At 44.6% G+C, this 16,001-nt stretch overlaps 2 protein-coding genes across 2 annotated transcripts; both read right to left on the bottom strand.

Moving 5' to 3' along the window:
* Positions 1-2,979: 2,979 nt before the first annotated feature.
* On the bottom strand, positions 2,980-3,924 carry LOC118076022 (olfactory receptor 2G3-like). The gene has a single exon (XM_035098516.2). The coding sequence runs from the start codon at positions 3,922-3,924 to the stop codon at positions 2,980-2,982; it is 945 nt and encodes a 314-aa protein (XP_034954407.2).
* Positions 3,925-12,640: 8,716 nt separating this feature from the next.
* LOC118076029 (olfactory receptor 2G3-like) lies at positions 12,641-13,585 on the bottom strand. The gene has a single exon (XM_035098526.2). It carries the CDS (start codon positions 13,583-13,585, stop codon positions 12,641-12,643), a length of 945 nt encoding a protein of 314 aa, XP_034954417.2.
* Positions 13,586-16,001: the final 2,416 nt, after the last annotated feature.

The raw sequence follows: 16,001 nt of genomic DNA, 5'->3' as shown, positions 1-16,001 counted from the left end.
CCGCTCTTAACCACTACACCACACTGGCAACTGAAGACTTGCAGGAGTTGGTGGGAGTTGTTCAAAACGCCAGGAGGGCAGCACACTGGGAAAGGCTGCTTTACACCTTTCTGCTCTGTCTGTGCAGAAGGAGCTGAATGAAGCAGATGGAGGTGGAAAGTGAATAAACAAAAAGTCTTTAAAAAGCAGAGAGATTTAAAAAAATTGTGCGTCAAGGGGAGAGGGTAAACTAAGGGACAAAACAGGAGACAGGTGGAGGCACAATGGCATACGTTTGAAATCAGCTACATCATGTTTAATGTAAAGGATGGGGGTCAGAAGGAATACTACTACTAATAATAATAATAAAAATAAAAATAAAAATAAAACAACTTTATTCGCATTAGCCAAAGGCCATAGCAACAATAAAATGATACAGTGTATACAGAAATATTTTTTTGATAAAAGCACAAATTAGAATCCTGAATTATCAATCGGTTGATGGGGTCGGAAGGAAAGTATCCCCCCTCTCCAATGCTTACCCTGGTCAGTCTGCCTAATTCAGCCTTGACACTTCTGGCTTGGCATCATCTCTCATAGTGTCTGCATGCATCTAGACAGTTACACGGGCACCCTAGCATGGTTGCTCTAACTCGAAAGGGGCCTGGTGGGGTCAGAGGAGCTGATTTTATGATTCCATCCTGAAGGAGGAGGAGGAAGCTGCCTCCCCAGTTTCCAGCAGCTCTCCGATGGAGTCCCAGAAGACCAGAGCTCAGGCTGAATAATTAGGGGAAAGCTACATCTTACACTGCAGCAATGAGCAAGGAAGCCCCAGAGAAGGGATGGGAGGGAAAGAGCTACTGCACCCTTTAAGGAAAAGGGAGGAAGAGTGCCTCTGCCGTCTTTGAATCAACAAGCAATGTGGACACTTAGAAAGTTGCTTGAATAAATTTATTTTATTGCTTTTTTTTAGTATATTTTTTATTATTTTATTGTTTTAAAATACAGACTTGATAGCGAAAACAAAAATGCATACAAAAATTACCAAAAAAATACACAAAATACACAAAATATAAGAAAATACACAAAATACAAGAGCTCACACCAAAATTGCCGAGCAAAGAAAAGAAGAAGAAGAAAAAGCAGAAAACAAAAAAAGCATAAACAAAAAAAGCCTTAAAAACAGCTCTTCCAATTATTCTCTCTGTAATTTATATTATTCTTGTTTTATCGCACATTTGTGAATACTGTATCTGCTTATTGTTTCATTTCTTACTATTTATAATAGGTTCAGCCTAAGTCTGCTATTATGGTTTCAGATATTCCATTTTTCAATAAATATTCTTTGAACATCTTCCATTCCTCCTGTGCTTTTTGTCTCGTTTGTCCTCTTATCCTTACTGTTATTTTTGCCAACTGTAAATATTCTAACATCAGAGTTTGCCAGTCTGTTATGCTGGGTAAATTTTTGGATTTCCAATTTCGAGCCACTAGGACTCTTGCTGCTACTATTCCATACATTAACAATGTTCTTTTTGTTGTTTTAATATCCTCTGGTATTATGTTTAATAGGAATATTTCTGGTTTTTTTCTGAATGTATGTTTTAGTAGCTTTTTGAGTTCTTCATAAATCATATTCCAATAGTTACAAATGATGGGGCAACTCCACCACATGTGCATAAAGGATCCCTTTTCTCCACTACACCTCCAGCACACCGAAGATTTATTTTTATACATTTTGGCAATTTTCTCTGGTGTTTGGTACCACCTATACATCATCTTTAGAATATTCTCCCTTAGATTATAACAGGCGGTAAATTTCATATCCTCCTTCCACAATCTTTCCCATTGTTCTACTAGGACATTATACCCGAGATCTTGGGCCCATCTTATCATTATTGTTTTTGTTTTTTTTAATAAAATATATTTCACGCCTCTACGATCTGCTGTTAGAAGGGGAACGTAAAGAAGAACAAACAAACAAAAAATATTTTATTGCTTATTAATATTCAGAGTAGTCCAAATTGCTGATTGGAAATGCAGAGAGCTGTAGCAGTTAGAGAATAGGATTTGGTCCAAGGGAATCTGGGTTCATGTCACCACTGAGTCACAAAATTCACTAGGACAGAGGTTTTTGACCTTTTTGAGTTGCCGGCTCCCTTGACCAACTACTATACCCCTGTGGGGCTCAGCAGCCCAGTTATGTCAACCCTTGCCTGCAAAGCTGGCAGCCTCTCACCCTTTTTCAAACACTCTCCCTTGTGGAGGGCTCCCTCAGCCTCCTTTCCTCTCCCGTCTCTTTGGGAGTCCTATGGGCAGCCCCAGTTTCTGAGCTGCGCTTCCCCCCCAGAGAGGTGCCTCCCAGAGGCACCATTCACTGGGTAGCTTGTAGCCAGGGCTGCTGCCATAAACAGCTGTGCAAGCCTTTGAGAGGCAGAGAAGCGAAAGGGCATCAGAGGAGGGAGGAAAGGAAAGAGACTGGTTAAAAACCATTGCACTAGTGACTAGGAGATGATTCACATCAGGGGTTCCTCCCCCCTCTTCCATTGCTTGTCTCCTTGCAATGTAAACTACACAGTTCACTCCCCTCACTTGTGTTGATCCTGCTACTCAGAGACCTTCCAGTTATTTTCTATTGTTCTTCAACACGTTCTTGACACAATAATTGTGCATCAGTGCATAGCTGCCAAGTTTTCCCTTTTCTCACGAGGAAGCCTATTCAGCATAAGGGAATTTCCCTTAAAAAAAGGGAGAACTTGGCAGCTATGGCATCAGTGGCGGATTTATTCTGATTTAGTTTGTTCTACGATGCCTCCTCAGAGCTGCCCACATTAATAATTCTCAATATAGGCTAGTCTGCTGGATTATTGTGTGGGCGATGACAAGAAAGAAGCTTTGTGTAACCAACCGATTACTGCCATAGAAGTGATCATTGAAGGGTTTTTCATTATTATTAAAATATATTGTGGAGTCTCTGAATAAAGCTGGGAGACATGGGGCTTAATTCCTCTTCGTCAGTCTTCTTAGAGCTTTGTGCACCTCTTTGTTCCTCAGGGTATAAATGAGTGGATTGAGCATAGTGGTGACAAATGTATAGAAAAGGGAGGCCATCTTGGCCTGGTCGTGGGCATTGTTGGATGGGGGCTGGAGGTAGGTGAAAATGGTTGTCCCAAAAAAGAGGGACACCACAATCAAATGAGAAGCACAGGTGTTTAGAGCCTTTCGCTTGCCCTCAGCTGAGCGGATTGCCAGCGTGGCAACTGCAATGTAGCCGTATGAGACCATAATGAGGCCTAGTGGTATTACAAGGAACGCTACGGCGGAAGCAAAGAGCACAGCCTCATTGAGTGAGGTGTCAACACAGACCAACTTGATTAAGGCTGGCACCTCGCAGAAAAAGTGATCCACCCGGTTTTGTCCACACCGCGGAAGGCGAAGAGTCATCACAGTCTCCACCAATGAGGTGGTAAGGCCACTAATCCAGGAGACGGCAGCCATTTTGAAGCATAGGGATTGGCTCATGAGGGCACTGTAGCGCAGCGGGTGGCAAATGGCAGCATAGCGGTCATAGGCCATGGCAACCAAAATAATACATTCTGTGGAGCCCAGAGCATGGAAGATGTAGAGCTGGGCCACGCAGGCACCGTAACTGATGGTCTTGCTTTTCTGCCAGAGGTTCACCAGCATCTGAGGGCCCACACTGGTGGTGAAGGAAAGATCAAGGAAGGAGAGATTGGTGAGGAAGAAATACATGGGGGTGTGGAGATGGGGGTCCAGCCACGACACCACAATGATGGTTGTGTTGCCCAGCAAGGCCATCATGTAGCAGGGCAGCAGAATTGCAAAGAGCAACATCTCCAAGCGTGGACGGTCAGCCACTCCCAATAAAATGAATTCTCCTTGGTAACTGTGGTTACCTTCTTCCCATACTGCTTTCTTGTACATTATCTGGAAAAAGGAAAACAGTGAAACACAAGTGAAACACAAGAGCTAGTCTTCTTCTTCTTTGGCTATCACTCATAGCCGAGTAAGATGGTCTTCCATAAACACGGTTTTAACAATGGGTCCGTAAGTGACTGTGGAGGCCAATTCTGGATCCACACGTCCTTCCACAGTGGGGACATTGGTTTCCTGGCAGGAGTTGATCACGGTGTGGATTTGCCAGGTGTGCCTTCCTCTTAGCACATTTCTCCCTTGCATCCTGAGAAGATTAGTGGTATCATTCTAAGACCATGATCACCCAATGATTCCCATACTTGAAAAGAAAATATTCTATCTATGGATGTAGAAAATATCCATATTCTATTCTAGGTTTGCTTTTTATGGCAATGTTGAGCTTTTTTTTGACATTTTTGAGCTATTTTTAAGGGAAATCGGCAAACATGACACTGCCGACATGGGTTTCCCAAACATTTTGCCCGGATACTACTTCTGACTGAAGGATTCTGTGCATGTCTGGGAAATTTCAATGTATGGCAACCCTACCATATTCCATGTTCAAGCTCTAGTAAGTGCCACCTCTATCAAATGACTGCTGAATCTATGAATATAAACCAGGAACCATGTGTAGAACAATAAAACATTCTTATTTCTACATGTCTTAACTGTGGTTCTCTGGATGTTGCCAAGCTACAGCTCCTGTTAGCCCCTGCAAGCATGGCCAATAGTTATGGGCGATGTGAGCTTTAGTTCAGCAACATCTGCAGGGCCAATGATTCCCCACACCTGCTTTAATACATCACACCTTGCTATAGTAATGTGTGGGGAGAAACTCCACATATGACCCCAAGGTGATTCTTTAGCTCTTCTGACTGGTTTTCCTACCCAGACCATAGCTATGGGATGAACTATATCCTCAAGGGTTACAGAAGTCAAGTCTATGCTATGGTGCATAATACATACCGGTAGTTGAGGATAGCTATGTTTGTGCATTATGGGGGGGTGGGGGTGGGGAATCCAGAGGTAAGAGTAAGATGAAACCATGGCTGAATCTAGACATATATAAAAAACGCTGCAAAAATGCTCTTTTAAAAAACCCATTTAAAAATATATATAGAATTTCCCACTAGCTCACCAGCACCATCTAGTTTCACATTTGTATAATGCAATTAAAACACACTTAAAACGTTAGATTTGCAGCTGTGTAGCTGAGTCCCATCTGACCAACTAAACCAGGGTTGGGAAACCTCACGCCCAGCAGTGAAATACAGCCTTCCAGGTCTCTTAGAGCTCTCCCCACTGTCTCTGCTTTGCCTCCCCCCCCCCGTGTTTCTCCCTGGCTGGAATCTGCCCTTGAATTCTGCTACTGTCTCTTGCTTGCTTGTCTCTTGCTTGAGGGTAGGGTCTGGAGTGTACTGTATGTGTGTAGAAACTAGCCTAATGTATGAAAGTAAAGCTTACATTTGCTGTTCCACCCATTTTGCCCTTGGCCCCTCCCACTGATGAGTGGTCCTCAGAAGGTTGCCAGAAGGAATATGTCTTGGGGGGGGAAAGTCTTCCCTACCCCAGAACTGAGCAGTCACAAGGAATGGGGTGAAATTTTCACTTCTCATGGCATGCTTTCCCCACTTTTTATTGTTGTAGTGGTTTCCTTAACATCCAGCCTCATTTAGAGGTCTGATGACCTACAAAGCCAACTCGTTTCTTTTAGGCATCAGCAGCTCAGCCCCTCTCCTTGTTCTCCACCCCCTCACTCTTGCAGGTGCTTCCAGATTGAGGCTGAATATCACAAATGGCTTGAGAATCTTCATCGTTAGAAAGTTACTGGGTTTGAAGCTCTTCTAGACTAGGAAAATCTAAGAGTTTGGATTCCTTTTAGTTTAGAAAAAAAAACTTTAAAGATTGTTATTGACCTAAATACGCATTTGCTGCAAACTCAAGTAACAGAAACACTAAATCTGTTTAAAAAATGAGGGAGAAAGTTGCAATAAAGATATTCAATCTGCTCCCCACCTCCATTTTCAAACTACCTTCCTCTGACACATTTTTTTCCTATACATTTCCAAGCACATGTCTCAAAAATGTGACGGTAAGAAACTTTAGGGAGGAAAGCAAAGCACAGCAAAATACACACCAGGATATCACGAAAAGTGCTACATCCCATGAATGGAAAAATGTCTTTTGAATATTTCATCTCTGCTAATCTCTTTAATTCTATACTTCACAGCCCCTTTCTTTCTCAAGACGTTCCTCATACTACCTCACCTCTGTCTCAGTGAGAAGCAGATCCATTGTGTCCAGCTTAGTTTTGCACGTGGGCTACGGGTATCATTTTATTTCTTTAAAATGTGAGTAGCCTCCACTGCATTCCGAGATCTCCAAGATAGTCTGGGTGGGATAGAAGGATAGAAACACAAGCAATTTGCAATAAATAAAATTAACAAGAACTTAAGAAGAAGAGCCCCGTTGGGTCAAACCAATGGCCCATCCAGTCCAGCGTCCTGTTCGCCCAGTGGTTGACCAGATTTTCTGTGGGAAACCCGCAAGAGGAAGTCAGCACAACAGCACTCTGTCCTCCTGTGATTCCCAGCAACCGGTATTCAGAGGCATAATGATGCCCTTTTAGTAGTGGTAAAACATAGCCATTGGTAGTCTTGTCCTCTACAGATTTTTCTTTTAAAGCCATCCAAGTTGGTGGCCGTCACTGCCTTCTGTGAGCAGAAGTGGTTCCATGGAGTGGTCCATAGTTTTGTCTCTTGGTCTGCTAGGAGAGCCTTTGTTCAGGGAGCTGGTGGCTCAACCCTGGGCGAATGAAGTTCTCACTGGACTAACTCTGGATAGAACTCTCAGGTCAGCCTGGATAGCTCAGTTGGTTAGAGTGTGGTGCTGATAATACCAAGGTTTCTGGATTGATCCCTGAATGAGCAGCTGCATATTCCTGACTTGCAGGAGATTAGACTACTAGATGATCCTCAGAGTCCCTTCCAGCTCTACAATTCAAAGATTCCATGATTCTTCAGTCCATAGATAGGTCCATGCAGTCATGAGGCTACAGTGACTAAGATACCAGGGGTTAGGGTTAGGTGTGCCTATGGACGAAGAAGATAGAAAGCTGCCTTACCCCAAGTTAGAGCGTTAGTCCATCTATCTCAGTATTGTACCATGTTCATCCACCTTCCATCCCCAGATGTTGTTGGACCTCAACTCCCATCATCCCCAGACACCTTAGCTGATGGTGGTACTTGCAATCCTACAACATCTGGTGCCCCAAGCTTGAAGTACATTGGTCTATACTGATGGCAGCAGCTGCCCAAGGTCGCAAGCATGGGTCTCTCCAAGCCCTTCCTGGAGATGCCAGCAATTGCACCTGTATGCAGAGCAGATGTTCTGCCACTGAGCCTTCCCTGTGTGACTAGAAGAAGAGGGGCAGAGAGAAAAGACAAAGACTGTGGGAGACACCCAAGGGAGGGGGAGCCAAGCAAAGGAGGAGACTGTGTAGACCGATAGAGGCAAAGAGATGGAGAGAGGGGGGGGCAGAGAACTAAAGCAGAGTGGAGCAGTGGGAAAGGGAAGGCTTTGAGGAAGATGCTAGGGAGAGAAATCCGCCAAGCTGATGATGGGGAGAGGGAGGGAGGAGTGGATCTAGTTTAGATTTGCAAAGAAAATCACAGCATTCAATACATAGCCCTTTTCCCACCTTCTGTCCTCAACCTGGTGCCCTCCAGATGTTTCAAGACTACAACTCCCATCCTCCCTGACTATTGGCCATGTCAGCTGGGCTGATGGGAACATCTGGAAGGCCCCCATGCCAGGGGAGGCTGCTTGACACCTCTGTGTTACGTACAGAAAGAGCTGGAGCAGATGAAGAATGGAATTGAATGCAGAGAGTCAAAATGCCATGCATTTCGAGCCAGCTTCGTAACGGTCGTTGATGGTGGAGGGAGGGAAGGAGAGCTCCCTCGCCAGCTCTTACCCTGGTTGGCCTTCCTAATTCAGCCCAGCGTCTTGGCTCCTCTGGCTCAGCATTGTCTTCAAAAGTACCTACCCAAAAGTATCTGCCCACCTGCATGGGCACACTAGCATGATTTCTCTAACTCAAAAGGGGCCTGGTGGGGTCAGGAGAGATGATTTTATTATGACATCACGGAGAAGGGCAGTAATGTCTCTTTCCACTTTTCAGCAGATCTCCTATCATGGGGCCCCAGAAAGACCAGAGCTCAGACTGAATCATTAGAGAGAGAAAATACACATTATAATGAGCAAGGAAGCCCCAAAGGCTCCCCCTCCTTCTCCTCCTCCCTTGCACAGCATCCTCAGGAGGAGTTGACTTGCACCAGAGAAGGGATGGAAGAAGAAGAGTTTGGATTTGATATCCCGCTTTATCACTACCCGAAGGAGTCTCAAAGCGGCTAACAATCTCCTTTCCCCTCCTCCCCCACAACAGACACCCTGTGAGGTGGGTGGGGCTGAGAGACTTCAGAGAAGTGTGACTAGCCCAAGGTCACCCAGCAGCTGCATGTGGAGGAGCGGAGACACGAACCCGGTTCCCCAGATTACAAGTCTACCGTTCTTAACCACTACACCACACTGGAAAAGAGCTGCTTAACCCTTTAAGGGCAAAGGGCAGTGGAGGAGTTCCGTTCCAGTATTTAAATCCTCAAGCAATAAGTAAACTTTAAAAGTTGCTAGAAGACATTGATTTCCCCTGAGTACTCCAAATTACTGTTTGGAGACAACTGCATCCACCCCAAAACATCTGTGCTTTAAAAAGTTACGGGATTGTGGCAGGAAGTTATAGGATCTGTAGTGAATGGAGATGTAGCCGTGGGACTTCTCCCAGAACTGTTGCAGGTTCAAGGAGTATTGAAAGTGGGATTGCACCACGGGCATAGACAAGTTTTATGTTTGGGTGAGTTATCTGGGACCTGATTGGTCAGTTAGTTAAGTATTTTTATTTATTGACTTTATTTCGGGGGGCAACTGGATTGCACATAACCCCTGCTCATAGCATCCCGAGCACAAACAGTTAGGGATACATAATAATAAGAGGCACCTGGAAGGGCTGATAGCTTCAGAGGTGCCCAGGCATAGGCTGGACCTAGCATTTGCTGGTGGTTAAAATAGTGCAGCCTCTAAGAATTAATTGTATTAATTGTTAACTTTAGGAGATACATTAATTTTTAATAAATAGGTTTTAATTCTATTAATGTTTGTGGGTTTTTTAAAATGACCTCCCCCCTCTATTTTTAGCTGTTCTTACATGATCTAAGCCACCATGGACTCAGTTACATTAGTAAAGAAAAAGCATTTTAAATGCATTATAACACTGTGACACCGGATGACGATGTGGAGTTCCATCTTTTGGCAACGTGATTTCCCATTATATGTTTACAACACGTTTTCCTGAACCTTTTTTTTGTGTGGACATCTCTAGAGTTGCTGTCAGGGAGAAAGGTGAGGTATAAATCAATATATAATAACAACTGCAGTGTGTTAGAATCAGGTACCTGTCAGATAGATATGCCACCTGACTAAAGCAGTCGTAGACTTGGAACCTTGTGTTCCTTAGAGATGGGACCTGGTGGGTCCTCACCCATCATAAGAAACTGACTTGGAACTTTAACTGCTAAGTAGCATAGCATGGGAATATCTAGGCCAGGCACGTCCAACAGGTAGATTGTGATGTACTGGTAGATCACTGGACATCTGTGGTTCATCACCGGTAGATCACTGGCTCCCCCCAAAGAAGCTCAACAACTTTGGGTCACCTAAAAAAAAGCTCAGGTTTTTTTTTTTGCTGCACCCCCCAAAAAGCGGGGTTCTCCTCCTTCCTAAGAAAAGCTCAACAACTTTGAAATGAAGCCCAAAAAGGGGGTAGATCACTGCCAGTTTTTAACTCTGTGAGTAAATCGCAGACTCTTGGGAGTTGGCCACCCCTGGTCTAGGCCATCACAATCTAGGCCACCACAGTCCACTGTTTGTAATGGCTACTCTCCTACCCTTCCAGACTTAAATGTAGACAAAGTGATGCGAAGGTGACCTCAAGCACGGGTGCTCAAATGTCGTCAGTACTTCCAAAGAGTGTATAAGGTCCTCAGACTCAATAATTAGGGGAAAATTTTAAGCTGCAGCCATGAGCAAGAAGGCTCAAAGGACTCTCCGCCTCCTTGTTTGCATAATGTCCTCTGGAGGCTGTGACTTGCACAAGGGAAGGCATGGAAAGAAAAATACTACTTAACTCCTTAGGGAGCAAAAGACTTTGAATTAACTAGCTACTGTATATGGGAATGGGCAAGGTGATGGTCACTACTTGCATAGAGTGTATAAGGTCCAAGCCCAGCAAAGGGAGTATCATTGCAGATCTTCCTGTAGACCCATTCAACCCGTTGCCTGCCCAAGAAGGGGGATTCTCCAGCAACAGATGGGGCCATAAGATCTTGTCTGTCTCCTCTTCCATCGTTTTTTATTTTCCTCATCCCGTTAATAAAACCCGTAAAAGAGCAATTTTGATGGTCTTTGTTGTCCATCTGAATCCTAAAGGTCCACAGTCTTAGGCAGAACATCAACCTTTTTCGAGTTAATGCATATGACAGGACTGAGCCAGCAGTAAATCACACTGAGCAGGTTGGAGTTAACTCTTTACTAGCAAAAACAGAATCTGTAGAGGAGTGTCAGGCCTAATGAGCACAGCAACTCATCTCCAGCAGGTCTTGCCCCCATGAAGCAGTTGCTGAGCCTCCCCATAGCTGCCTATGCCCCTCCTCACCAGGGTTAACCCCCCCCCACCAAGCAACAAGAGACTGCGCCTGGGTGAAGCTAACTTCCTTTTCATACCTCTCATAGTTATGGGAGACCAGCAGGGAGGGGAGCTCATCACAGCAAGTGGGGGAGACTCTTCACCAGCCAGACTCATCTCTACTTCAAGGTCCCCCTCCTTTCTTGCTTCAGCTCCTGTCTCTGATTCTGGACTTCTCTCCGCTACAGGTTCCTCTGAGTCACTAAGCCCTGCTACCTCTTCAGCTTCCAACACCTCCTCCCAGTCTTCTCCCTTTGACCACTCAGTGTTGTCCCACCACCAATCCCCAAGCTCTGAACTGGTTCCTCGCACCATTCCTCAATTTCAAACCAGTCCATGACGGCATTTTACTATGGTCGATCATGTCATGGGAACCAAGAGTGTTGCATTACTGCTGGTGGGAGCAGCTTCAGTACTGCAGAACCAGTTTGGCACTGCTTCCCCTCTCCCCACCCTGCATGTTTGGCCCTACAGTGGATCTTTGTGAAGGAAGTTTGATCCTCCATTTTTATTCCCATCTACCTAATGGTTATACTGTATTAATGACAGTCATAGAAAAGGCTAAAGGACCCCTGACAGTTAAGTCCAGTCACGAACGACTCTGGGGTTGCGGCGCTCATCTTGCTTGCTTTACAGGCTGAGGAAGCCAGTGTTTGTCTGCTCTGCAGACAGTTTATCCGGGTCATGTGGCCAACATGACTAAGCTGTTTCTGGTGCAACGGAACACGGAAACCAGAGCAGCACATGGAAACATTCTTTCCTTCCTGCCACAGCAGTACCTATTTTTCTACTTGCACTGGTGTGCTTTTGAACTGCTAGGTTGGCAGGAGCTGGGACCGAGAAATGGGAGCTCACCATGTCACGGGGATTCGAACCACCGACCTTCTGATCGGCAAGCCCGAGAGGCTCAGTGGTTTAGACCAGTGCTCCCCAACCTTTTTATCACCGCGGACCAGTCAACGTTTGATAATTTTACTGTGGCCCGCTGAGGGGGGGCGTTTATTGTTTATATTTTATTTAGATTGTTTTGATTTAATAATTTTAATTTAATTGTATTTAATGATCCTTAGGCGGCCCGGTACCAATTGATCCACGGACCACTACCGGTCCGTGGCCCGGGGGTTGAAGACCACTGGTTTAGACCACAGTGCCACCTGCGTCCCCAATGACAGTCATACTGAAAGAAAAAATTAAGTTTTAGGCAAGTGAAGAGGGCCACAAAAGTGATCAATGATGGTTTTTATTATTATTAAAATATACTGTAAACATGCACAGCCATTGTGTTGAGGCTCTAAATATCAGTTGACAAGATCCAAAAGTGAAGAGCGTGCTTACCATAGGTCTTGCTTCTGGCTAGACATCTCATTGGTCATTGTGAAAACAGGATGCTAGACTTAGGGTTGCCATATTTCAAGAGGTAAAATTCTGGACACAAAAATTTGTTGAGCTTTTTTAGGGCAATCGCCCAATGGCAGGTCCTCTGCCACTGAGCCCTAGCTACTTATGCCACAGCCCGGGGCACCAGCGCCAGAGCCTGAGCTTGAACCAGTTACCCGTGCACATTTTCTCTCTCAAAAAACCCCCCAAACCAGGGCATTTGCTTTAAAATGTAAAATTCCCACCATATGGGCATGTAGGACCCCCAAAAGAGGGCATGTCCGGGAATTCCCAGACCTATGACAATGCTAGACTAGATAGGATTTTGGCCTGATCCAGCTTGGCTCATCTTAAGCAACTTGTAGTCGGCCTTCAGGAATAACCGTTATAATAATGCAGAAAGTAGCCTAATTCATTGGATTATTCTGTGGGTGACACAAAGGGAAAGGGGAGCTTTGTACATTTGAACAGTGCCATATAAGTGATCAATGAGGACTTTTTCTTAAAATATACTGCAGAGCCTCTGAATGAAGCTGGGAGACATTGGCCTTAAGTTCTCTTCATCAGTCTTCTTAGAGCTTTGTGCACCTCTTTGTTCCTCAGGGTATAAATGAGTGGATTGAGCATAGTGGTGACAAATGTATAGAAAAGGGAGGCCATCTTGGCTTGGTCATGGGCATTGTTGGATGGGGGCTGGAGGTAGGTGAAAAGGGCAGTCCCAAAAAAGAGAGACACGACAGTCAAGTGGGAAGCACAAGTGTTGAAGGCCTTCTGCCTGCCTTCAGCTGAGCGGATCCTTAACACAGCAGCCACAATGAAGCTATAAGAGACCGTAATGAAGCCTAGGGGTACTACAAGGAACAACACACTGGAAGTAAAGAGCACAGCCTCAGTGAGCGAGGTGTCAGCGCAGGCCAGTTTGATTAAGGCTGGCACTTCACAGAAGAAATTGTCTATTCGGTTCTCTCCACACCGTGGGAGCCGAAGAGTCATCACTGTCTCCATCACTGGGTTGCAAAGGCCACAAACCCAGGCAACAGCAGCCATTTTGTAGCATACAGAGTGGCTCATAATGGTGGTGTAGCGCAGCGGGTGGCAGACGGCAGCATAGCGGTCGTAGGCCATGACAACCAAAAGAACACATTCTGTGGTGCCCAAAGCAAGGAAGATGTAGAGCTGGGCCACGCAGGCACCGTAACTGATGGTCTTGCTTTTCCGCCAGAAGTTCACCAGCATTTGAGGGCCCACACTGGTGGTGAAGCAAAGATCAAGGAAGGAGAGATTGGTGAGGAAGAAATACATGGGGGTGTGGAGATGGGGGTCCAGCCGCGACACCACAATGATGGTTGTGTTGCCCAGCAAGGTAATCGTGTAGCAGGTCAAGACAAGACCAAAGAGCAACATCTCCAAGCGTGGGCGGTCAGCCACTCCCAGTAAGATGAATTCTCCTTCATAGCTCTTATTACCTTCTTCCCACAATGCTTCCCTGTACATTATCTAGAAAAGAAGAAACAAAAATAGCAAAACACCTACTCAAAATGGAGCTGGAATAAACAGTTGGAACAAAAGCAATATTGGCATGGTTGCAAGACTGTGATCACCCAATGATTCTCATTCTTGGACATGAGACTAGTTAGTACCCATTCTCCAAGTCCAAGCTCCTGTTACCGGTAAGTGTAATCTCTACCCAAACTACCTCTGAATCTATGCAGTATGAATATGAACCAGGACCCATGTGTCCAACGAGAAAACCTTCTCATTTTTACATGGCGCTTAATTCAGGGATGGGGAACATCCAGCCCTCCAGATGTTGTTGAAGCACAATTCTGTTCAGCCCCAGCAAGCATGGCCAAAAGCCTGGGATGGTGGGAGTTGTAGTTCAGCAACATCTGGAGGGCCAAAGTGATCTACTATTTTTTAAAACAACAACAACAACATTTAAACCAGATGATTGTCAGAAGTAGTATATGGTGCAGACATATGCAGTTTTATACACATTACTTGGCTGGAGAGCTGCGTTGTGTGAATTTCAAAGAATGGTCATGTTTAGATTTGCTCTTTTTTTCCAGAAGGAGCAAATTACATAACTTCATTTTAAATTACTGGCTCAATCAAATGTCTCCTCCATACATGGTCAATACACATTTAATCAACATGAAGACATGGTGTCACTTTGCTTTCAACAGTATTGTTGCATGCCCCCTGAATATTCAAAGAGTCCCAGATGCTTACCCAGGGTTCCGTTTCCTTGGACTGAGAGACAGCGGAGACGGTAGTGTCTTCAAGATAGATGGTTTCTTTGCACATATATACACCCTGAGCCTATGATGGAGGGGTTGCCAGCATTACCCTCCAAGAGGGTCTTTCTTCTCCCATAGCTAAAGCCTTGGATTCCTATAGAAATCAGGTATGACTGCCCCTCTGTCTTTCTAGCCTGTAGCATTTTACTCCAGCTTCTAGATCTCCTAACTCAATTCTGCACTTTGGCCTTGGTCTTTCTAGCTAGCAGATAGTTGAGGGGGGAGGCCCACCCATTTGCACAGAGTCACTGCCTTTGTTACCTTAAATCATACTTAGCGGGCGGTTACCAGGCTGGTCTAGCTAGTCCAAGAACTGAATCCATGTTGGATCCAGGAACTAGAAGGGGCCCAGGCATACAGCCAGTCCCCCCTCAAACTCGTAACAGTATCTTCATAGAATCATAGTGTAGCAGGGGCCCAAAGGGCCACAATTAGGGTGATAATGTAAATCCTTATAAATCTTGGAATATGCTTATATTAGAAGAATTATGGTAACCTGATGCTTTAAAGAAACTGATGATTCAGCAAGAAGCTGTCCCTATTGGGATAGAAGGTCAGCTAATACGCAAATCACAAAGATACAGCTCACAAGCTAAGAATATAATTTGATACATGGTACACGTAACACAGGTTCCTAACACGCTACTAACACAATGTAACAGATCATGATGAGAATCAAGGTTTTGGTAGCAATGCTTATTGCACATGCGTACTAAATTACAATGAAGTAATGATGTATTTGAATGGTTAATATTGAAATCCTTTGTCTGAAAGGTTATACAGTAAATTCCTCTGCTCCATGTTGGGCGGGGTTGCAGTTTTGCGAAATGATTCGACTGTAACCTATTGCTTTGCAATAAACAAAATGGACCCGGAACTCCTCTTGTCTCCGAGTTTTATTGGCCTAACTAAGAAGATTGTTGTTGTTTAGTCGTTTAGTCGTGTCCGACTCTTCGTGACCCCATGGACCGTAGCACGTCAGAAGATAAACAATGTTTAATTGTTTTATTTTATTTTTCTGTTGTAAGCCGCCCAGAGTGGCTGGGGAAACCCAGCCAGATGGGCAGGGTATAAATAATAAATTATTATTATTATTATTATTATTAGCCATTTTTTGGCTTGCAACATTTTGGCTTGCAACAATAGAACTGTAGTGTTGGAAGGGACCCCTGTTAGATGTAAAGGTGCAGTCAAGTGCAACATTCTGACAGAGGACTAACGGCCTCCATGTTCTAACTGGTTGCTGTGACAACCAGTTTGTCAGTTGCTGGTAGTTTTGAAAGATAACTGCTCAGTTGCAGTCACCTCAGGACCAACTTCCCTCTGGTATAGTTTATTTGCTTGTTGTGTAACCTAAGCCTGCCTTCAGGTACAGTTCTGTAAACCTGAATGAATTTGAGAGCAAAATAGTTTTATATTAACATGAGTTAGATTCATGTATATATTCTTTAAGAGGGATTCAAAGGGATTTTTTAACCAGGAAGGCATCTTTATTAGTAGAACTCAGACGAGTCAGCAACAAGCTGATCGCTGCATTAACTTATAAAGGGGATTGTTTAACTCTGCTAAAGTAAACCTTCCCACAGCCCCGAGGGTCATCTAGTCCAAGC

This window comes from Zootoca vivipara, chromosome 2 (genome assembly GCF_963506605.1).
Source record: "Zootoca vivipara chromosome 2, rZooViv1.1, whole genome shotgun sequence".
NCBI lineage: Eukaryota > Metazoa > Chordata > Lepidosauria > Squamata > Lacertidae > Zootoca > Zootoca vivipara.
Note: the sequence above shows the minus strand (reverse complement) of the source record. Positions and strands in the feature narration are given on the sequence as shown.

Excerpts from the sequence above, each read along its gene's own strand:
- LOC118076029 (XM_035098526.2), bottom strand. The coding sequence starts at position 13,585 with ATGTACAGGGAAGCATTGTGGGAAGAAGGTAATAAGAGCTATGAAGGA.
- LOC118076022 (XM_035098516.2), bottom strand. The coding sequence starts at position 3,924 with ATGTACAAGAAAGCAGTATGGGAAGAAGGTAACCACAGTTACCAAGGA.